Genomic DNA, 23,753 nt, shown 5'->3' with positions numbered 1-23,753 from the left:
GTGAGATACATAAACCCCATCACACTCCCTATGTAGAGTGCCTGGAGACTAAAATGCAGTGTTTAACTGCACAGAATTACTAGCTTCATTTCTCTGATGTGGTAACTAAGAAACACTGTTTCAGTGACTTAGCAACGAGGCATTTTGGGTTAGAGGCTAGCTGTAGAACCAAGAGAACTACATTCTTCTCTTGGTCTGATGCTTAATTTGACTCAGGGGGCTTGGGGTCTTCGGCGGTGGGGGGCCCACGCTTCGGCAGTAATTTGGTGGCGGGGGGTCCTTCCACTCCGGGAGCCACCACCGAAGTGCCCCAAAGACCTGCGACAGGAACCCTCCGCTGCCGAATTACTGCCGAAGACCTGGCTGCACTTCAGTGGTGGGTCCCGCTTCAGCAGTAATTCGACAGTGGGGGGTCCTTCCGCCCTGGAGCAGAAGGACATCCCGCTGCCGAAGACCCGGAGTGGAAGAAGCTTCGGAGGCCCGGGCCCCACGAGATTTTTCTGGGGCCCCTGGAGCGAGTGAAGGACCCCCCTCCAGGAGCCCCTAAAAACTCTCATAGGGGCCCCTGCGGGGCCTGAGGGCTGGGGCAAATTGCCCTCCCCCTCTGGGCGGCTCTGTTATCCACACTGGAAGTGAACATAGGGCCGTGCTGAAGATGTATTCTTGACTAAATACAGATCTTCGCAGATCTTCACTTGGAATGAGACAGGATTCAGTAGGAGCTATTATTAGCCCCAACAGTACAAACAAATGTCCTAGTATGGACTCCATCTATGCAGAGTTTCCTTGAGAGACCTACTAGGGCTATACTACAGAATTTACAGCAATGCAGCTGCATCGCTGTAGCACTGCTAATGCAGATAGTCTAAGCTGATGGGAGAGAGCTCTCCCTTTGACTTCATTACTTCAGCCCTCACAAGCAGCGGTAGCTATGTCAGCAAGAGAAGCTCTCCTGCCAACAGCGCTGTCTACACCAGCACTTAGGTCACAGTAACTCGTCACTCAGGGGGTGTCTTATTCACCCCGAGTGACATAATTTATACCAACATAAGCTATTGTGTACATAGCCTGAGGCTCCTGCAGATTTCCCTGGAGCATGAATGACCTTCAATTAGCACACCTATTTGCAGAATGTAGGCCTTGGTTTGGCCAGTTCTGCTCACACCTTTAATTTAAGGATCAGATTCACCGTCTATACCATTAAATTTTAACAATAACTGCTTCATTTATCAGCACTCAATGGGGTAAGGGAGAAAGAAAACAGGAAGAAAAAGATGTACACATGCAAAAAGGAAAAAAACCTGTGAAATTTCAAACACAAAGAATTTTGTTTCAAAAACCAGACACGGTTGCATAGTGACAACAGTGCTATTACCTATCACATCAATTACAGTAACATGAAAGCACGTAAAGTAAATTAAGGACATAAACACTCTTACATTGTCCACTCAATTAACAAACCTATTCCTCTTATCCAAGTATAAAGAAATGCATATGTCATAATAGTCCCCCTAACCTGGTCTCACAATAAATGCATATACACAAATTTCACCAAAAATAAATAATATTTTCCTATTAATCTACCTACAGAACATTACTGTCAAGAAACAATTATAAGTGCATTACTAAAATATTCTACGATTTAGTAATTATATTACGAATATATAGTTCGATATTGAAATCTACAAAATCCTCCAACACATTAAATAAAAAAAAATAATCATCATCCCTGGATCAGTGTTAAGGTAACTGTGCTAGGATGAATGTCTTCAGTGTGCAGCTTGTGAGAAATAAGTGCAGGATGTTTTTAGTGGCCTGCCACCAGCGTTTATTGCTGGAAGCTTCTGAACGCAGCCACTTTCCTCGTTCAAGCTGTTTAAATGCTGTAGAATTCTAAAACCTGCTTTTGATAGTCTGTTGGCAGGTACAGTATGTCCCATTTTTTATTGTCTCAGAAGATTTACTACAGCTGTGATGTGGTAGTGGGAGTTGTGGTGTATATTTTCTCTATTTTGGGGAAAATTTTGGAGGAGCAAACTGATCTAAAATATAAAATGTGTGTCTAGATACTCAATTATAGGTGCTTTGGAAAATTCTGCAATACAGCTACTGTACTGAGGGGAAGCAAGCTGATTAGTAAGTAAAATGATTAACTATCTAACACATCACACTGGGCAATTTTCCAGTTTGTCAGACCTACCCTGCCGTATCTGCAAAGCAAGGAGTTTTGGGTAGCATGAAACTCTGTCAGTTAAATATGGTGTTTTGGGGGTTTTGGGTCCCTCCCCCACAAAAAAAGAACAACCTCTCTGGTGTCAGCCTACTACAAGAGTTGAAACAAGAGCTTAGTAGCTGATGTGACCCTTGCAACAGTAGTGTTAAGCTAATATGTCCAATAAAAGGTACACTGCTTAGCAGCTTCTCTTCATTATAAACAGGATACTGAAAATATACTGAGTGGCATTTGCTGACGGGGCGCTGGGACAATTTTTACACAGAGGGTGCTGAGAGCCATTGAACCAAACTGCAAACCCTGTATGTAATAGAAATCACCAGGGCTGGCTCCAGGCCCCAGCGCGCCAAGTGCGTGCTTGGGGCGGCATGCCAAGGGGGCGCTCTACCGGTTGCCGGGAGGGCGGCAGGTGGCTCCGGTGGACCTCCCGCAGGCGTGCCTGTAGAGGGTCTGTCATAAATGGATAGGTAGGTAAGGGTTAAGTTTCTTTTACCTGAAAAGGGTAACCGAACACCTGACCAGAGGACCAATCAGAGAACTGGATTGTTTAAAGTCAGGGGCGGGAATTTGTATATCGGGGTCTTTGTGTTTTTCGTAGGCTATGAGGAACCGTCTTCTTCTAATTCTCTCTATACTTCTTCTAACATTGTAAAGTACCAGGACCGCAGTAATTCAGCTTATGTGGTCTTTGGGGTGTTTTACTGTATGTTAAGTTTGTTTTGCTTGTTTATTGGGCTATCTTTTATCAGACTGTTTCTTATTATATTTCTTATAGCAAGACCTGATTGGGTTTCTTAATGCAACGATGATTGTTTTATATATTCTTTCTTTTTTTCTATAAGTTTTTTGTTACCTGTGAAGTATTCTTTTCTAGGGAGGCAAGGAAAAGCCAGGTGTGGGCTATATTTCTATTCTGGGTCCAGGGCAGAGCAGATACGGGGGAAAGGACTGGAAGAATTTCTCTCTGTTCTCTGTGGGTTACAGTTTTTTCGCTTTCTGGGAGAAGGTGTGCGATCCAGCTGTGGGTATTTGCAATCTCCTTGTCTGCGGGAAGCAGAAAGCTTGGTTTTTGGGTCACACAGTTAGACGCGAGGCAAGTGGAAGAGGGGGGAAGGGGTTTATTTTCCCTGCTTTTAGATTCAGGGTTGGGATCTGAGGTGTCCCACAAGGAGGGTTGGGTGCACAGAGGGAAAGGGGGGATCAGGCCCCATAGATTAATTTCTATCTGGTGGCACGGAATATCAAGTGGGAGTGAGCTTGGGGGAGTTTCAGGTAAGCCCCCAAACTTTGGACGCAAAAGTCCAGGTTTGGGACAGGACCAGACTGGTGGACACTAAAGTCCAGGTCTGGGACTGGACGGCTAGATTACCACAGGGTCCACTAGTCCCGCGGCTCCAGTCCCGGAGCCTCAGGACCGGCGAGCGGCAGAGCGCCCCCTGCGCCGTGCTTGGGGCGGCGAAATGGCTAGAGCTGGCCTTGGAAACCACTTCAAGTCAGGGGGCGAAGCAGCAGCCCTAGTTCCAGAATCTATGCTTGGTAAGCATTTTCCTCATTTTGTCACGAAAATACAAGCCATATTTCAGAAAGGAAAAAAAATATATTGTCCAAAACATAGGTTTAAGTAGAAAATTTCAACAAAATGCAACTTAAAATATGACAGGATATGGGAACAACAAGAAAATATATATATTAGCCTAATCCAAAGCTTGCTGAAGTCAGTAGGAATCTTTCCATTGACTTCTATGGGATCTGATGCAGCATGTGTGTTAAGAACTACAAGATCACTGTAATAGATATTGTTCTCACCTCACCTCCACCTACTGGAATAATGTTATTTCAGTCTCCACTTGTAGAAATGGAAACATCTGTTTCACTAAAACTCCATGACTTTCTAAGATTCAGGAACATGAGTTACTCAGGGATGTGTGTATTAACCTGTTGCAGCTACCTTTCAAGCCCAGAATCTGCACCTTTTCATTTGCACATCCACCTACCAATCAATTGAATTTGAAAGCAAAAGAAGATATTTCTTCAATAATACTTTTAAAGCTGTCCTAAGACTTCAGCATTAAGAGTATATGTTCGCAACAAGTCTCATAAGTATAATTGTTATGATACTTTTACCCCTTATAGACACAGATAGCTAGAAGCAAAATGCTAAACTCCCCAGCATTTTTGTGCAGCCCAAATCCACCTCACAAAATACGTGTTCTAGAAAAAAAAAATCAGATTTAAAAAGAAAGTTGAAACTAACACAGCAAAAGATTTAAAAAAAAAGAGCTGTGCAATTCCAGAAAGCAGAACTGATCACAGGTTATGATCATAGTCAATCATACCAAAATAGGACAGAACTAAGTAAACTTCAGTTGAACAATAATAATAATAAATAATCATACTTTACCCTTCATCTCATGATCGCAAAACACTTTGAAAATATTTTTAATATATATATATATATATAAAAAAATTCCCCTCACACCCCTATGGGTGGTATGTGTCTTCTTCAACCTCGGGTCCTCTACCAGAGGCCTGCGAGTTTGAGGGTTCTGCGCAGTATCTTAGCTGTTCCTAGCACTGCACTCTTCTGGACAGAGAGCTCTGATGTTGTTTCCTGGAGGGGTCTGTTGGAAGCATTGACTCAGGCCATCCGCTATTTAGAGAGCTCACAGCCGAGGTTTGCTCACCTACGTTTTAATACTGGGTGCCGACTCTACTTTGGCCCTCTCAACTTTCACGAGTCTTCATTCTAACTTCCTTCGTTCAGGCCACTGGTACTTCTCCAGTCTTCACTTCATATTTTTCTGGCCTCCTAGATGTTGCTGCACTTTGGACAGCTGCTATATCTACTTACACATCCGACATGGCTTTTTTGGAGCGAGTTTTCTTCTTCCACATTTGGGCTGAGTCGTTCTCTTGGTTCTTTAATCTAACCTAGCGAACGGAGTCTTGGTTGATTGGTCCAGTATCCTTGATGTCTTAGCCTGTCCGTTCTGGATCTGGAAGTCCCACTTAGAATCTTAGCCCTGCTGTTCTTCCCACAACCTTCTGTGGAATCTCCCATCTGTCTTGGGAAGGGTCTGCCATACCACAGCCGTGCAGAATCGATGCGTATCTACCTGTGGCCGTAGCTCATTTTTGGTTTGGGTGGCCCGTTCAACTGTAATGCTGTTTTACTTAGCTGCATCATTTACTATCTTGCTCTCTTGATGTGTTGGACGTCTCTGAGGTAACTTCTTGCCTATTGCAAGTCTCACATTGGGTTACCTCCCTCTAGTTGTGGTGTATCGTATTTCCTGTCATTCAGTGGGTCTGCATGTCACTCAGTTGACTGTTCTCTTGATGATTGAGTTGCTAGCTATGAAATCGGCTGCACTCGTTGAATTCACAAGATGAGCTGTTCGTTTCAGTCATGCTCCTTTCCAGCCCACTGGTTAGTTATTGTACCCATGGTCAGCATCCACCTTCGAGCTATCGTCGATGGTACATCCCATGCAGGGTCTTTGTCTGGCCATGGGCACTATTCTTCTGACTTGGGTCATGCCTTCCCGATGGTTCTGTTAGCTCTCTATCAGCCAGGGTCAGGCATTCTCTCAGCCAATTGACTCAATCTTTTGGCGCACACCTTACTGATGTATCTCCTGATTGTCCAGGTTCTATCCAGGACAGTGGCTTTGATTTTGCTGTGCAACAAATGTCCACACGTCTCTTGCCTTATCTTTCCGGACGTGGTATTGAGCGTCTTCATTGTCTTTCTTCGGGTTGTTTTGTATCTTGGTCGGCATATACCCGGCCGTGCATGTGAGGTAGCACGTTCCGGTGTTCTTCATCATCGGCAAGGGACCTCCAATGTTCCCTGGTGCATCTTCGCTCACTGCTCACCTGGCAGAGGCGTAAATGCTTGTTGCTTACTGCGGCGTGGTATCTTGGTTCATTCGCCACTCGAGCAGTCCGGCTTCATCAGGACCTTAGTCTGTATCCTTGTCAGGGGATACTGGATGTTTCTGTCTTCCTTGCATTTCCCTCATCGGTTGTGTGTTTCACTATGTACTGTTGTGGAACGCCGACGTATTGTAGCGGTGTATGCGTTATGGCGGATCTGTATTGTCTGCTGTGCAGGTCTTTCTCTGCGGCTGGTATGTTCCATGCGCTCTCATCAGGTCTTGATACATTGTCAGGTCTCTCTTCATCACATTGTCCGGTGATCCGACATTCACTCACAGGCGGATTATACATCTGGCCGCTATCGTGCGTACTCACTGTAGATCTCGTCAGGTGAATTAGTGAGTCGATGTTTTCTCGTTCATGTTCTTGAGCATACTACACTGTTGTATCGTCCATCGTGATAGGTAGAGAGCTAGCTCACCTGAGTATGAGCTTATGCTTTTCTCCTCTCTCTCTGGAATGCACCTTGTACACCGTATCCATGTCGCTTGTGTGGATTGATTCTGGCTTGAGAGGGGAGGTTATTAAGCCTTGCAGACAGCAGCGGGGACAGTGCATCACCACTTGGTAGATCATGCCACACTTGAGTGGCCACTTGATGCAAGCATACCATTGAGTTTGAATCCACGTTTGTGCTTCTTCCATAGTCCCATTGATTCTTGAGGAAGGGTCCATAGTGTCCTGTTGACTTTGTAATAGGCTTGTTCTGGCGCAGAAACTATTCACTCAGATCCCACTGGGTGTCTTAGCTTATGTGGAAGATCTTGTAGGCTCTTTCCTGTAGTCCGAATCCAGGCTGTGCTCCAGATTGTCTGTCTAGATCTTGAGTCTTGGGCGACTGCTCTAGTCTAATGAGCAACTGGTGTTTTGAGCCTCCTGGTGGTTGTTCATGCCCTTCTGAGCCTGTCTCACGTACTGGCCCATTGGTCTGTAGCTTGTGCAGCTATGATGCCTGATCAGGACTTTCCATGTTGTGGGGAGGCAGGTTATTGGCTGGTAGTTGGAGCGGTTCTGTTCCCGTTGCAGGGGTTCCTTCATGAATCAGCACTGTCCTTCCTTGTGTTAGCCAGTTGGGTGGGCCCTTGTGCTAAGCAGCTGGTCATCGTGTGTGCTAGGGTCATGCACTGCTGTTAGTTTCTTTAGCCAGTAGGTTGTGATCATGTTCTGGTCCAGGTGCTGTCCAGGCTTTCAAGTTCTTGACCCGCTGCTGATGTTCTTCTACTACTGTGATGGTGACTGGATTTCGTTCTGGGAAGATTGCTGTGCTCAGGTCCTGCAGCCACTTTGCAACTTGGTGTTACGAGTCTTCTCTTTTCTTCCCATTGTTTCCAGTACATTTCAGTTTCTGCTGCTGGGGCTCTGCTGTTATTTGTGCATTTGTGCACTGCATCGGGAGTACACCTTGGATGGTTCTTTGAGGAACAGGCATTTACTTTTTGGCCTCCTGCTTTCTCTAGAGTGGTTCTCCTTAGCTGGTAGCCAGTGTATGAGCCTATTCTTTGCAGTCTCTAGGGGCTTTCAGATGGACTCAGGCCTTTATTTTTCAGTAGCCCGAGTCTTACCTTAAATCTCTACAACCCTTCTGTAGTTCCACACCTGACTAACTTCTCTCCGAGTCACCTTGATTTCATCCTCCACACTCATTTTCCAGGGTGAGGTACATACTGTTGTTCTTTCTTTGATGTGTAGGCCACATCTCCCTGGATTACAGAGGCTGTAGCGTCTACCAGTTCATTGGTTTAGTTATGTGTAGTAGGGATTGTCATGAGGGCTCTATGGCATCTTCTAACCATACTATCTGATGGTATTCTCCAACTGAGCCTTGGTAGTCAGTCTCGAGGACTGATGTAGCTAGTTTCTCCCTGATCTATGCCTCATATCAGTGCTGTTCTCTGATGGAGGGGATGTAGTGAAGTATCAGCTTCAAGTGTGGTGCACATCACACTTTTCTTCCCCGTCTTCTGAGTCTAGGATGTAATTGTGGAGTTGGTTATCTCAAGCCTGAGAGAAGCTTCTCTTTGCTATGTTGAAGCGTTGGGGTAACTAGCGTTGTTCTCAGTAAGTGTGGAGTCAGGTCTTTTGTCATCCCACTCCTCAATACATCCCATCTCATTAGAGTCTACTGTTGTAGGTTAGCATTCACTCAATTCCAGGTTTTCTCTTGTCTCATCCATGAATGGTTTGTTCAGTAGCCACTTATCGTCAGTTGTCTGGTTCCTAACATCTGGCACGGACCTTGTTAATCCGGGCGACATCCGAAGTCAGCAGACTCTCCTATCTCATGGTCACTTCTCATATTTGAGGTAGGCAGGTGAAGTGTTAGGGGGTCTTTTGCCCAAGGACCCCTACTGGAAAGTTGGGTACCAACCAGGATTTGAACCCCGGTTTCTCGTATCAAAGGGCGGTCTCCCGTATCAAAGGGCAGCGCTCTTAACCACTACGCTGTCCAGTCACGTATATATAATCTCAAAACAACCCTTAGTGGAGCTGAATATTATTATAGTAGATCTTACATATGGGTAAATTGAGGCACAGAGGAAATGATGGCAGTGCTAGGAATAAAATATCAGAGGAGTTGACTTCCAGTCCCCAGCTTTCACCTTTAGACGCTATTCCCTCACTCTGGAACAGCAAGAATATTTATATGGGCCCATGCAGAACAGTGCAAGAATATTTATACAGGCAGAGGCAGATTATGGTTTTGTGGGGCCCCTCTTCACCCTTTCTGCCTGCAGTCCCCCCGTACCCGCCCATGCTCCTGCCATGGGGGCTTGCCCGATTCTCCTGTCCTGGCACTCCTGCCGGGGAGAAAGGTTAGGGCGGAGGGGTGTCCTAATCCCAGACCCCAGCAGAAGCACCAAGAGGACTGGTGGAGTGGCACAAGACCCTATGCCCCGGCCCCATTCCCCAACAGGAGTGCCTGGTGCGCTGGCAGGCGCCCATTTTTCTGGGGGCCCCCAGTTAGCCAGGCTAATCCACCACTGTATACGGGGTGGGGAGGGACTCTCAGAAAGGTACTGAACATTCATTTGACTAGTGTGGAATATAAGAATTTGCCTGAAGCTAAGCTTTGAAAAAACAGTGTTACTCTCTGCCTGAGCTGCTTTCACCATTCAGTCTGCACTTATATCTCATCTTCACTGCTGCAGTGGCATTGTGACAAACAGCAGAATCCTAGTTAGTGCAGCCAGTACTGAGTTATCATATTTAAAAAAACATAACAAAAACAACAAAAAACTCCAAGCATACATCCTGGAAACCTTCCCAGAATATACATCTGTCTCTCTAATTTACACTTTAGAGGATGAAGCCAAACACCAATGACATCAGAAGGATTAGTGAACTATTCTTTCCACTTCAACTCTCCCTGATTTTCCTCCTTGGCTTATACTTCAAAACAAAGCATAAACCAAAACAAAAGTTGGTTACTGGATGGCTATCTAGAAGTATACCTCTACACAATCTACATTATGCCTGCCACTGTCAACTCATTTTTAATAAACACCATATTCCAGTTAGTTTACTTAGGTTTGGCTTGCAGGACAAAGTAAAGAGTTAGTCTGCAGCACAGTAAAGCATTTTTTCTCCTTCCTACTGCTCCCATGAGTTCACCCCCTTAACCCATTTATGATAGTAATAGTTCTGAATTATAAATGAGATTTTTAGTACATTCATTCTCCTCCTCCCCCTCCCCGCCCATTAAGTGTTTGGGGAACACTTTATGCACTTCTTCAGATAGTATACTATGCTGATAACTACCTGACGGGACACTGTATCAGCACATATAAAAATGAAATTAGGAGGAAAGTGACATTACAGCAAACCTCAAACTCCTTGTTCTGGCGTAAATGGGAACAGTTACAGTAATTTATCATGAAGAATTTCTAAAGACTAGGACTAAACAGTATCTTGACAGTATTATCTGGATATAAATCCATGACATAAGGTCCAATCCTGCAAACACTCATATGAATACTTCCAGAGGCATCAGTCACACGTGTAAGGATTTTCAAAACTAGAATCAGTCTCAAAAGAATCACTATGTACTATTCTGTGGTAACACAGTAAAAGTTTTGAACTATGAAGCTACAAGCTTTTAATTAAGGTAAAGTTAACTGCTAGCTTTAAAGTACACCTGCTACTCAAGTACTTGATATATCCCAAGTGGCAGAGACATTTGTGCATAGTTTTGGTACATCTCCAATGACATCTGGTATCTCATCCAATTGTTCATTTTACGGAAAACTTACAGAAACCTAGACATTTTAGTAAAGGATGCCAAAAGCTTTAAATATAGATTTGTACATATGGCATACAATGTATTTTGTATAACATAGACATATGCTATATTACTAGCACAGACAAGACTTTAATCAGTAAGGCAGGTTTGGCTACTTTCCCACTCATAACCTGATTTCCACTTCAACCCACATTTCAAACAAAATAAAAATATAGGTACTTAACAAATAAATAGATCTCATGATTGATCACCACTACCTTTTCCCATACCTTTGTTTATGCCTTCCCTTCCTGTCTAATATCAAATATACAGTGGGTGCATTTAAAAAGATTATATTCTGGGCATAGAGTTATTACCAATTCCAGACTCATTCCTTGGACTTCAAGTGGGTAATAATCTTGGAACCTGTAACATCTCTAAAACTGGAATGGATTTTTTCAAAACTATACTCCACCATAGGGTCAGATCCTGAAATCAATAGTGTTTTCACTGAGCACACGAGGTTTTCTTGCATGGAGAGGTTGTCTGATCAGTGCCTTAAGACTGTAAAATCTTCAGGGGAGGGGTATATGAGTTTTAGTTGTCTGCAAATGGTCATGCACACACGTGGCATTTATATACGATACATAAAGTGCAAGATAAATAGCAACTGGGCAAAATATTGTTAGATTTTACAAACTTGCTTTGAATTTATATTTAAAAATTACATGTATGTTCCTGTGCTTAGATAACAGAAGCTGGAGCAATCACACCAGTAAGCCAAATGTTAATGAGCTTCACCATAAATAACAATATAAAGAAGTTACTTACGCCTGTCGGTCCCTGTACATCTTGTTAACTTTTTCCCATTGGAAATTAAGCTGAGTCAGCTTTTCCTGTATCTTTGTAGCTTCCCCAGGTGTGGCACTTTGCAAAGCTGATGTCTTCTTGCTGCGTATAACCTCAATCTGATCTGAGAATCTCCCCAGGCTATCTTTAACTTTCTGCAACATCAAAAGTTTTGAAGGAAAAAAAATGAAACATCAGTGATTATTAAAAAGCAAATAAACAAAACAAAAATACTGTAATAACCTTGACAATGATAACAGTCCTACAATACTTAAGCAATAATGATTGAGGCACAAGTCATTTCCTGGGGAATTAATAACTAGTGGAGAGAACTGATGGCTTGAGGTGAAGCAGAGGCCCATTAACCTCAGCTAGTCATTAATTCCACAGGAAATAACATGTGTTAAGGTTACTACTACTTTAACCCAGTTTATTTACAAGGAAATAGAAAAAAAACCTTTTAACTTAAATTGCACATCCTCTCAAAAACACCACCTGGTTAATCAAGTTTGCTTAGAAATGATCCGGCAAGTAAGCCATGCTCATTCATTTTCTGGAGGGAATTTTAACTGTTTAACTGCTGCTGCACATCTCTGATAGGTAAGATGTTGTGTTCGGTACATAAGCCACAGATATTAACGGAACATCCTGAAATAATTAGTACACTGAGTACCACTGACACTGAATTTTGCTGAAGTGCCATCTATGTTCACAACATAGGCTTGGCCACTCTGGATCAGAACTTTGAGCCATATAGTCTAACTCTCTGTCCCCAAAAGTGGTTAGTTCTTGATGTTTCAGAGGAAGGTGAAATCCTCCATATTTCACCAAGCTATGGAATGGTGTGCACTGCAGGTCTGAAAGGGAAGAGGACAGAATTGTTTCCTGACCCTTAAAATTGCCTTACTATCTTAATCTTTCAAAATTCCAGACGTTGAGTGGTTCTGAAATTATTCATCCAGTCACTCCATTAAATCCTGAGAGAGAATTATGTGGATTGACTAAACACTATGTAAATTAACATATAAATAATATTTTTTATTTCTAGTCTGTCTTCCATCCAAGAATCCCAGAGCACATTACAAGTGACAGTGAATGTGGCTTCACAATCTCTAACCTCTCTTCTTCTCTGTGGTCCATTCCCTTCCTTTTCCTCTTTTAAGTCCTCCTCTGGTGCTGCTTCTCATATTAAAAAAGTTTCCCGTTCCTCTCTTTCTGCCCTTCCACAAGTTGTTTCACATCTGCTTTGGAGGGGTGCTACTCATAGTGAGGGTGAATCTAAGTTCCCCTACTTCTGCCACTACAGTGTCAGCTCTGTATGTGAAACTATCTATTATGCTAACCTTCTGGTGGCCTGTGGCCAGAGGAAACTTGTGGTAGTGGTAGTATTGTCAATTGCAGCCCAAGCAGCCTACTCACAGGCATAAATAAAATAAAATAAAATAAAATAAACAAGAGGTTCTAGCAGACCCAGGCTTTGATGATTCCTGGGTGTTTGTGATGAAGACCATGAATAATTTATCCCCACTCTATCACCTTGACTCAAAACGTGTCTACTGATCACGCATGAGTATCTACAGAATATTGCTGAAATGACAATAATTCTACTTCATTGTGCATTCAGTGTAAATTCTGGGATCCCTGGGAATGTCCCTTTCAGTTTCTTTACTTAGACCTTTTAATATTCCTGACAGTCATACTTCCTCAATGTGTCTAAGGCTCAGTAAGGAAGCTGAAGGGGGCATAGAATATTACAATAGAATAAATCCCAAGAGAATTCAGGAAGTAAAAATTAAACCTCCACATTTTAATTCTTAAAAACCCAATAATGTCCAAGGATAAGCTTCTACAAGCCAATCAGGATCTGCAATGATAGAGGCGAGACAGAGGGGATTTAGATGAGGGGTCTCCCCAGATATCCTTAATTAGATATGGGTTCTTCCCTGAGAGGCCCCTTTCAAATGCTCATTTGGGAAAACCATATCACTATGTCAGGAACTTGTTTCCATTCTGGGGAGTATCAAATATCTGTCTTTTTTTTTAACATGAATTGGTTGGGAAAATCCAATGCAAAGTAAAAGGTGTGCTAGTGACTCCAGCCTAAAACTTATGTTAAAAAAAATAAAAAATCCCTTTGTGGATTAATATGGAATTAATCTGAGACCCAGAGAAAACCATTTTCTAAAGCAGCTGATCTCCTCTGGCACATCGGTCAATTTACTAACCAGCCATAATTCACAACTTTCTTTCTGTTTCTTTGTCTTTACATCACATGGAAGGCTGCAAATATTGTTTTACTGAATAACCCAAATGTAAAACATCATCAGCATAAAATTATACATATTAGAGACCTACAAACAATTCACAAGACAAATATGTGTACTAGGGAGGAGCAAGCTAGCAGCATGTGGATGACAGCACTCTTACACCACCTGCAGGATTGGAGTGGAGAGGGTTGAGCAGTTTTGGAGGAAGCAGAAAGAAAATTAAAATTTCCCTCTAGCACTATATGAATCTCCTCAGCCCTCTGACTAGACCTTAGTAGCTCTGTTTCACCACATGAAAAAAAAATGCAGACTCCACCTTCCTCTCACTCCCAAAGAGCACGCATTGGCACTAACAGCAAAGGATTTGGAGGTCTCTATTTCAAGTAGAAGAAAAGGACAATTAACATGAATGGGCTGTTTTGTAGTGGTACTGTCAGTGTCTTCCTATGAATCCATATTCCATCCAACAGTGACTGGGTAGTTTCCGCCCCCCAAAGACTACTTTGTTGTTACAGAATCCTGTGAAAACTGCACACTGAGCATTAAGACTTATACTTTTTATTTCATGTGGGCATAAAGTTTATGCATGTACTAATTATTTAAGTACAACATTGTGCAATCAGTGTAGACACCATGCCAAAAGGAGGTATAATAAACAAATTTCCCAAGCAAGGGTCTGATCCTGGAAACCCTTGTTCATGTGAATAATCCCTATTCACAGAGTTATCCCTGCTGAAGTCAATAGAATATACTCATGCTAAGGGATTAAGGCATTAAAAATTTCTGTTGTCCTTCTCTGAACCTTTTCTATTTCTTCTATAATGGAATAAAATTACAGTATCCAAGTAAGGATGTACCATTGATTTAGATACTGATGTTATAATATTTTCAATATTATTCTATAACTCTAACATAATACAGAACAACATTGTTTGTGATTTGAACTATAGCTGGAGCAATGTGTTTTGTTGAACAGCCTATAACGATGATATGGACTCATGAATGTTATGTGTAATTTAAGATATTCTTCTGATGTGTGTAGACAGGTGTATCCCAGAATGCCTCCCTGTGGCCTGGGATGGCCCCGCAGACACCCCACTTCAGTTTCCCTCTGACTTCTGAGAATCCACTTACAGCCAAAAAAAGAAAAAGTATTTAAAACATGTTTAAAACAAAATTCCCCTTCTCTTGGGTTATAGTTTATTCAATATAGTTCAGCAACCCAAAGTAAGCTTCAGGATTTCCACAGCCCTGCTTTTGGGCTATGTGATTCAAGTCCTAGCCTCCCCATCACACAAACTCTCCTTTTAGTTCAGGGTTTCACGGCCCCCTTTCTGGGGACAGGTTGCTGGCTGAGTCCGTCTTCTTTCTGGGCTCTGAGCCTTCTTTTTAAATTCACCCATCCAGTCAACCAACCACTCCCTTAATCCTTCCAAAGCACTTATCTGGACCAGCAAGGAGAGAGGGAAGCCTTGCCTCACCCACCAATACAAGGCTCCTGATCTTCAGCCCTTAAAGGAAAAATAGACTGTTTTCTTCCTATACTTTCACCCTCCCAGACACAAACTATTCCTCAGGGCCTTCTGCCTCTCACTAATACCTGTTTTGGTTTTCTGGACACTTGGAATAGGCTAACCAACCTCTCACACTACCTTTTTCTGATCTGAAGGGGCCATTACCCTGTATAACCTTACACCTACCTACAGATATTTTCTCCTACTATCACATTGCCCAGTTGCCTAGCTTTGTCAGGTGCTTCTGAAGTTGTTCAATGTTTTTCCTGGTCTTTACCAAAATAACTGTCATCTTCAAATTTTGTCATCTCACTGCTCACCCTCTTTTCCTGATATTTAACACATAAAACAACATTTGTCTTTGTATAGGTGTTTGACTCAACCTACTATTAATTTTATTCCATATGGAAATCTGATCTCATCACCTGGCCTACAGGGACCAGGTTAAAGAGCTGGAGTTGCATAAAAGGGCAGTAAAAGCCCTGTCTCCATTCAGGGGAGAATCGTCCAACACATGCATTGCAAAAGTCTAAAACTGACCTGCAAGGATCCCTATGGCAGCCGTGGTTTACGGGACATAGGGAGCATGTTGGTGGTGCGATTGAAGTAGGCAGTTGTGTGGAGATTCCAAGCAGCACTGTGGCCCCACAAAGTAGTCCTAGTAGGGCTGCTATAACTGAGACAGGTCCCCAGGGCTGTTTAATTTACCCTGGAGTCCTCTTCAGCCCTTAGAAGAACCCAGGATTGGAAGGGAACGAAGTTGTCTTACAATCACCTTATTCTACATCTCTCCTCCTGTATTGTGAGTTCTGTGCTGTGCTTCTTGGAAATGCAGCACAGATTCTCACCTGTAACTTCTCATTTTCTCTTTCAGTTTTTAATATATGACAGTTTTACCTTGATTTTGGGAGGATTTATTTTTCATCATAAACACTGCTTTAAAAATACAAATACATTAGATTACTTGGTTCTTCTTTATTCATTATTATACGACTCCTTCAAAGAGCATTAATAGGCTTCCTTTATATAATCCATGTTGCTTTCTCTCCACCACACATGGCCAGCTTTACTATTCTATCTGAATGAATTTTTTCAGCTAATGTAAGATACTCTGTGTCACTTTTGGAATAACATCCAGCAACTTTTCTAAAAACAGGTAAAACATTGGATACTACTGATAGCTGGAATTATGATAATAATAATCATAATCATAATTTTGGCATCCCAGCCATTTCATTCTCTAAATCACTTCAGAAAGACTATAAGTCTAATTTAACAGTCAAAATGAAGTTAATATCTTTTTAGGTGAAAAAGGAATAAAGCAGCAGAGAATTATTAGTCAATTTTATACTATCTCATTGCATTTTTTTAAAATAATAATTAAAAAGCAGACTCCAGATTTGGCTCCCAATTTCCACATCAAATGTGCTCTGATTGCAATGAGAAAAAATGTTTTTTCCCCAATTCTGAGCCTAGCAAGCTCATCTAGGGAACTGAAAGTTAACATGGGTATTTAACTTGCCACACATCACCACCACCAAAAGGCAAATTCTGCCCTCAGTGACACCTGTGCAATACCATAACCTTCACTGGAGCTGCACAGGTGTACATGAGGGGAATTTAGAGTATAGTGCTACAGTGGCCCAGTTGCAGTGCTGCAGCTGCACCACTGTAGTTCTTCAGTATAGACACTACCTATGCAGACAGGAGGGTTTTCCCTTCTTAGTTCAGGAATCTCACAGCCCTCCTTCTAGGATCTGTGCTGATAATTAAGATGCAGCCCTCACTTGGCTTCTTTGAGCTACCCCTTTCCCCCCTGGACTTGGAGAGGTGAGCAGTCAGGCCTTCAATTTCCTGCTTTGTCTCTCTAGAAGCTTCTTTTTTATATCCAGGCCCGGACTGATTTAAGCACACAACTTACCTGCCATGTGGCTACACTACATTTGCCCGCCTAGAAAGAAGGCCTTAATGAGTCACAAATGAGGCTAGACCCATTATCCTTCAGAAGGCCAGTCACTCTGTGACAGTGCCATTTTTATATGGCATTAGTACAGTTGTTTAGTACACTAACATATACAAGCTTGTTTATGGCTTGTAGCAAACTGTATTAGAGGTGGGTCCTCAGAGAGGAAGAATCTCTCTCACAGTTCCCCAGAGTACAAGAGTGCTTTATAATGGAGATTTATCCCTTTTTTGCACCCATTGATGACTATCTTCTCTGCTTTTTGGGGGGAAGAAAGGCTGCTTATGTCCCCAAGAGAACCAGCAGGGAGTAGTGCCTATGGTCAGGGAAAGGGAGGGACTGAATTGGGAGAATAAAGGTGAGGAGAAGGCTACTTAAAGCCTCCACCATGAATGGTGATTTGACTCCTCTGATCCCGAAGACAATGATTTATATTTAACAGAGCTGGGAGACTGCATGGAGCTAAGAAGCTTCTGCCTATCACAGTCAGAAGCATGTTGGCTGCGAGAGGCCCAACGACCGTTGGTGGGACAGCCCCTGTCACGGGGAGCACTGCTGGAAAGGTGGAGACTGTGGTGGTTCCACGAGTTTACCTTGGGACTGGAACCCCGCACGGGTCAGCGTGGGCGGCACGGGGAGGTACAATGTCTTGCGCCAGTTGGAGGGCCCCAGGTGAGGATAGCATCTGGAGTAGCCGGTGGGGAGTGGGCTGGGCTACACCACTCGACCTGAGATGGTGCCCGAAATCCCCAGGGGGGTGAAGAAGTGCCTGAGACAGGGGCTTGGTCCACCCCAGATTTGTCCTTTACCTTGCAGGAAGCTGGAGACCTTCCTTGCCCCATCTTCCTGGGCTTCTTGGCTGGAGCCATGGAAGGAGACTAGTGCTGGCTCATAGATGTTACCGGTGGGGCGCTGTGCACCAAGGTCACAATGCTTGGTGCTCCGACATCGGGGTAAGGGCAGACTCAATTAGGAGTGCCTTCAAATGAACGTCATGCTCATTCTTCATCCTGGGCTTGACGGACTTGCAGATTTTGCACTTATCACTAATGTGACCTTCGCCAAAGCACCATAAACAACTATTAAGTGGATCATTAATGGGCATGGGCCTTTTACAGCAATTGCAGGGTTTAAAGCCTTGGCCATGTCCCATGCCAAGGCGAAGTCCATTTAGAGACCTACTAAGTCTCTAACTTAACAAATAGGTTGAACTAAACTAGAGGGAAACTATATGCAGTAATATTTGCAAGAGGTAAATGAGTTCAAACGAATGGGTCTAGCTGAAGCAGCACCAGTTCCGTTCACCATCACTGGTAGCAAGAAGGAACTGAGGGTGGAGAGGGCCGGTGGCACCCTATGTGCTGTGGCATACGTGCGCTACTCCAGGGGGTGCCAGAGCCGGTCTCCAACAGACACTGCTGAGGGGAAAAAAATTCTGGCACCAGTGCACGTGGCGAGCACACACACCTAAGTTGAATGGACTTAAGCAATCACTCAAAGAAGAATCACAACTCAGGGGCAAAGGCTGTTGCATATTCCTCTCCACATTGAGAGAGGGGGCAAATTTTATGAGCTTACGCTGTACAGTTCCCTGTGCAGTGCAAGACTGTATAATTTTGGGTTTATATTCCAGAGGGGGTGCATACCTGAGGAGCTGGGAGTTGCCTTAACTGTAGCTTTCCTATGCAAGGGCTGGTCAGAGAGCCTGCATGTAACTGCAGCTAGGTGTGTCCCTACACGTATGTATGCTGTAGGTGCAACCAGGTGCACTAATTGCTCTCTGGCTTCTTTCTCTACCAGTGTGGGGTACACAATTCATAACAATACATCAGATTTTATCTCCTGTTATTTAGAACATATATATATTGTGACAAAGTTCCTTCTCTACCTTGGTGGGTCCTGTGCTTATTGGCGGATTTGTTCACCTCAGTGATTTTCCCCTCTTGTGGAACCCACAGTCTGGGTCAGCTCCTCCTGTGTCTGGTCAGGAGTTGGGAGGTTTGGGGGGAACCCGGGACCGCCCTCTACTCCAGGTTCCAGCCCAGGGCCCTGTGGATCACAGCTGTCTATTGTGCCTCTTGTAACAGCTGCATGACAGCTACAACTCCCTGGGCTACTTCCCCATAGCCTCCTCCTAACACCTTTATCCTCACCACAGGACCTTCCTCTTGGTATCTGATAACGCTTGTCCTCCTCAATCCTCTAGCAGTACACTCTCTCACTCTCAGCTCCTTGCCTTCTTGCTCCCAGCTCCTCACACACACTCCTTCTCTTCTAGCTCCTCTCTGCCTGACTGGAGTGAGCTCCTTTTTAAACCCAGGTGCCCTGATTAGCCTGCCTTGATTGGCTGCAGGTGTTCTAATTAAAGTAGCTATCTACTGCCTTCTAGAAAGATTTAATTGGCTCCAGGTGCCTTGATTAACCTGGAGCAACTGCCATTTGGTTACCAGGGTACTAGGGATTTGTTTAGCCTGGGGCTAACATACCTGTTTCTCAGTACTTTACTGTAGCCATCTGGCCTTGGCCCATCACAATATATATATATATATATGTATCCATGTTCTAAATAACAGGAGATAAAATCTGATGTATTGTTATGGATTGTGTGCATATCACATATATGCACACAATCCATAACTATATATATATATGCACATTAAATTTGCATTTTTGTTAATGAAATTCACAGCTGGATCACATCCAGTGATCCAGCGAAGAGAGAGAAATTGAGTGTACAAACACACATATACCCCTTCCGTTTTTCAAGATGAAAAAAATGGCTTCAAGTTGTTTTAGATATCAAGAGGGCTTTAGGAGATTTTGTAACCTCGTTAACAAAAGTGCACACAACTTTCATGTCTAAGAATAAAGGATTAGAGAAACCCATTAGCAGCTGAAGTGACAGCAGCCTTTGGGGAGAGGATCCATCTCATTGCCCTTGAAAAAGAGAAATCAGAACACTAGAGACTCAAACTCCAGTTCATTTTCACTATCTTGAATTTGTCTTTATCTGACAGCTGAGGACAACATACTGGACAAATTCAATTATTTGGCCATTTGTGTACCAAGCATCACATTACTGATAGATCAAGTTGGGAAGTGTATTCAATCACTCTGACTTCCAAGTTATAGTTAATTAGGTTTTGCAGAGCTACAGCAGAAAACCATTTTAAACTTCATGCTTAGTGTTTCTTCATTAAGTTGTATTTCTTGATTCCTGTATTTGTTGCCCGGGATCACTTGATATGATCCAAATGTGAATTTCATTTATAAAACACAAATAATTTTTTGGCGAATAAAACATATGTAGAATGATGCACTGTCCTTACATGAATACTGTAATTATATCTCACAGTTTTTATACTGATGTCAAAATTGGCAACAGCACAGGTTGTAGCACTCATGAATGGCAGGGAAAAAATCTGCAACTTAATTACAGTTTTAAAATTTGTACTAGAACAGAAATATAATATTTGATATGGATGATTTTTTAATACAGCAGATTTAGAGAGGATTATGAAAGCAGTCTGGCTGTGAGAATGGTAGGTGCAGAGTAATTAGAGTGCATTGGTGTAGACTGAAATGACTTACAGTAGAAGAATGACTTAAAGAAAGCTGCTGGATGTTTGTATAAAATGGGGATATATGAAGGGACAAGAATTATCATGCATAAAATGGAGAAGAGAAGGGAGATTATACATAAAGTAGAGCAGAGAAGATTCCTGGATTTTTAAAAAAAGAAAGATGAAATAAATTTACAAGGAGGGTGACTGGAAATATTATATTAGGTAAGAATGTTTTAAGATAATATGGACCCAGTTCTCCAAATACTGACACATCTGATCTATGGATAGCTCAGTGGTTTGAGCATTGGCCTGCTAAACCCAGGGTTGTGAGTTGAATCCTTGAGGGGGCCATTTAGGGATTGGTCCTGCTTTGAGCAGGGGGTTGGGCTAGATGACCTCCTGAGGTCCCTTCCAACCCTGATATTCTATGATTCTACACTGATTTTAATGATAACAATTACTGAAAAACTTTATCCATAAATGTTTGCAGACTCAAGTCTTATTATAAAATATGTTGCTACTAAATGCAAGACAGTGAAAGAAACAAAGAAAGTGTATACTATTTAACTGTACATGCTGAGTAGCCTTAAAACATGAACATTTTGATTTCAAAATTGAAATATGATTGAGTACTGAAGTGGCATACTATGAAAGAAATTCAGCTTGAATGATACACTTTTATAGACATGGATATAAAACTCAGAGTAGACATAAATATGTTGTTCATCACAAAAAGGGATCATTCATTTCTGTTACTGGGAAAATGTTACTTCACATTTGCTAAGGATTAGTTTTCATTCACAATGCTATCAAGTATTTTTTAATAAAAAAAAATACCATTTCCATTAACCAATATATATGTAGTTCTAAATCAGAGGTTCCCCAATTTTATTTTGTTATTTTTTTTGCTCCACATTCCTTCTTCATGGGAGTCACATAACAGTTATCCTCTCCCCCCCGCCACCCTCCCTCCAAAAAAACCTCCTGGACATCCAGTACACAAAGTCATTCACCAAAGGGAGTGGACGATTCGCACCTGGGGTGTTGGCAGGACCCAGCTAGCTCCATCCCCAGAGGAGCCCATGGCATCACAGTGCAGATCAGAGCAATCAGGGTTCCTCTTCCTACTTCTCCCCAACCCAGAGTCTCTTGGTCTCTCTGTTTGTGGAGGATTTAAAATATGCAGGGTTGCTGACAGTTGGGTGCCCGGGCAGGGCAGCAGTGGGGAGAGGGTTCAGGGAGCTCTCAGTGGTCAGGGAGGAAAGAAGAGACTTCTGGGGCAGGGCAGGAGGGATTGCACTCCCATCCCCCAAACCACAACCACTGGGGACTCCCCTGCAGCCTTCTCCTCATTCTTCAAACATCCAGCTGGTTGCAGCCCCATACCCTACCACATTCCTCCAATAACCTCATCCCATGCCCTTAAGTGGACATCCCCCGCAGTTTGAAAACCAATGTTCTAAATGAAACAAATCCATTCCCATCTTGGGCCACAGTCTTCTATCATATCCCAGTCGCCCTAATCACAATGAATGCACTTGCATGAGATGTAAGCCAAGTCTTCATTTAGTCCTTTATACAACAGATTTTTTTAATCCCTTTTTTTTTTTTACAATTCCAGCAGACTTCCATACTGATGAAAGTGTTAGTATAGTATATAAAATCATAAATGCATTTACCTTTCAGGCAGTGTTTAGGGTTTCCACTGCCATGGTTAGTAATTAGTTAAGATTTTTTTGTGCTTTCTCCCTCACACAGCCCATTTTCTCTCCATACCTGATCCTGCAGTGAAATTATAATGGTGAATTTATGGAATCACAATTAGTTCCATATGGGAAGAAAAGAGATCATAAGCACGGGATTAGAATTAAACTGCAGGAAGTGGTCTTCTGAGGGAGAAAGCCTGTATCCAAATATAACTATGTCCATTCATTAGAAGTAGCAGCAAGAGAAACTAAAATTATTTGTAATTCTCTTATCTGAAAGTCTCTCAGTAGCCTAATCCTCCACTACTCTAATGTGTGAAATGTAATTCCCATTCTATTCAATAGGAGTTCTTTAGAAAGAACTGTCACATTTTAATTATTTGTTAAAACAATGACAGTGGGTTTGATGGAGTACAAAACACAGAAGACATAGGTTCACATGCCTGAAAGTGTGAGTAACCCACTTGAGGTCATGCAAATTTTGTGACTATTGCCTTCATGAGATTTAATTTAAGTGTCCTGCCCATCAGAGCCTTCAATTTAGTAAACCTGAGAATGAAGAACACATTCCTGCAAGTCAGTATTTGAAAACCTACCAAATAAATGCATACAATCCTTATAATTTAAGAGAGGTTAGACATTAGCACAATACTTGTATTGCAGTTACAGAAACATTTTCACATTTTGCCATTTTCCATTCACTCTCTGTTATAAAAACCCAATGTGAGAATTATCAGCCAAATTAATGATCAAAACAACTTTTTTTGCCATTGTTCTTGATGTTTCCAATGTATTAGTAGTTTTGATTGACCATAACAGCTAAAGAAATCCCACATTATTGTTGTGAAAATTATTCAAAGCTGTTATCATTGCAAGGTTCTTGTATGCAAGTTTGTTTTTCTTTTAAAGAATTAATTAGAATAACAAATAATTATTTGACATAAAATAATCACAAAATTAGTTTAAAAAACACAGAGATTTCCACTACAACCCTGGATTCTGATTCATGCAAATCTGTCAGGGATAAAAATCAACCACAATTTAATTTCAAGCCTTCCCCAACCAGCAGCTGTACGATTTATAGACTACTTTTCTATTTTTACTGCAGGGTAATGACAATGATGAATGCTTTTACTAGGAAATAAATATTCATTAAAGAGGCTCAGGGAAAAAAAAACAACTATACCCCTTTCCAAAAACCCATGAGTGTGCAAGATCCATTTGACTGTTGCAAGAGATTTATTTGTGAGAAAGATGGAACTGTGCCCACAAGCACATTTCATGACAATTTAATAGCTCAGTTAAATTAAACCTATGGCAATACTTACTTGTAACCACAGCAATCGATATCATTAAAGTTGGTGTCAGCTATAATAATATCAAATGTGTGTAGATGAACAAGTGATTAGTGATGAATGTAAATCAGACCAAGGCAGCACAAGTGTAAGGCATTAAGGAGCACTAATAGGGAGCCACTCAACTGCCAGTTAGCTT

General features: G+C 42.3%; 1 protein-coding gene across 8 annotated transcripts in view; it reads right to left on the bottom strand.

Moving 5' to 3' along the window:
• The window catches only part of LOC116825693 (dystrophin), a 1,328,444-nt gene that overhangs the window by 1,066,956 nt on the left and 237,735 nt on the right, over nt 1-23,753 (bottom strand). For all 8 annotated transcript variants that reach the window (XM_075059803.1, XM_075059815.1, XM_075059808.1 and 5 more), the window contains one exon: nt 11,226-11,398. In XM_075059803.1, the coding sequence (XP_074915904.1) occupies nt 11,226-11,398 (173 nt within the window). The remainder of the gene's footprint in view (nt 1-11,225; nt 11,399-23,753) is intronic.

This window comes from Chelonoidis abingdonii, chromosome 1, assembly GCF_003597395.2.
Source record: "Chelonoidis abingdonii isolate Lonesome George chromosome 1, CheloAbing_2.0, whole genome shotgun sequence".
Lineage (NCBI taxonomy): Eukaryota > Metazoa > Chordata > Testudines > Testudinidae > Chelonoidis > Chelonoidis abingdonii.
Note: the sequence above shows the minus strand (reverse complement) of the source record. Positions and strands in the feature narration are given on the sequence as shown.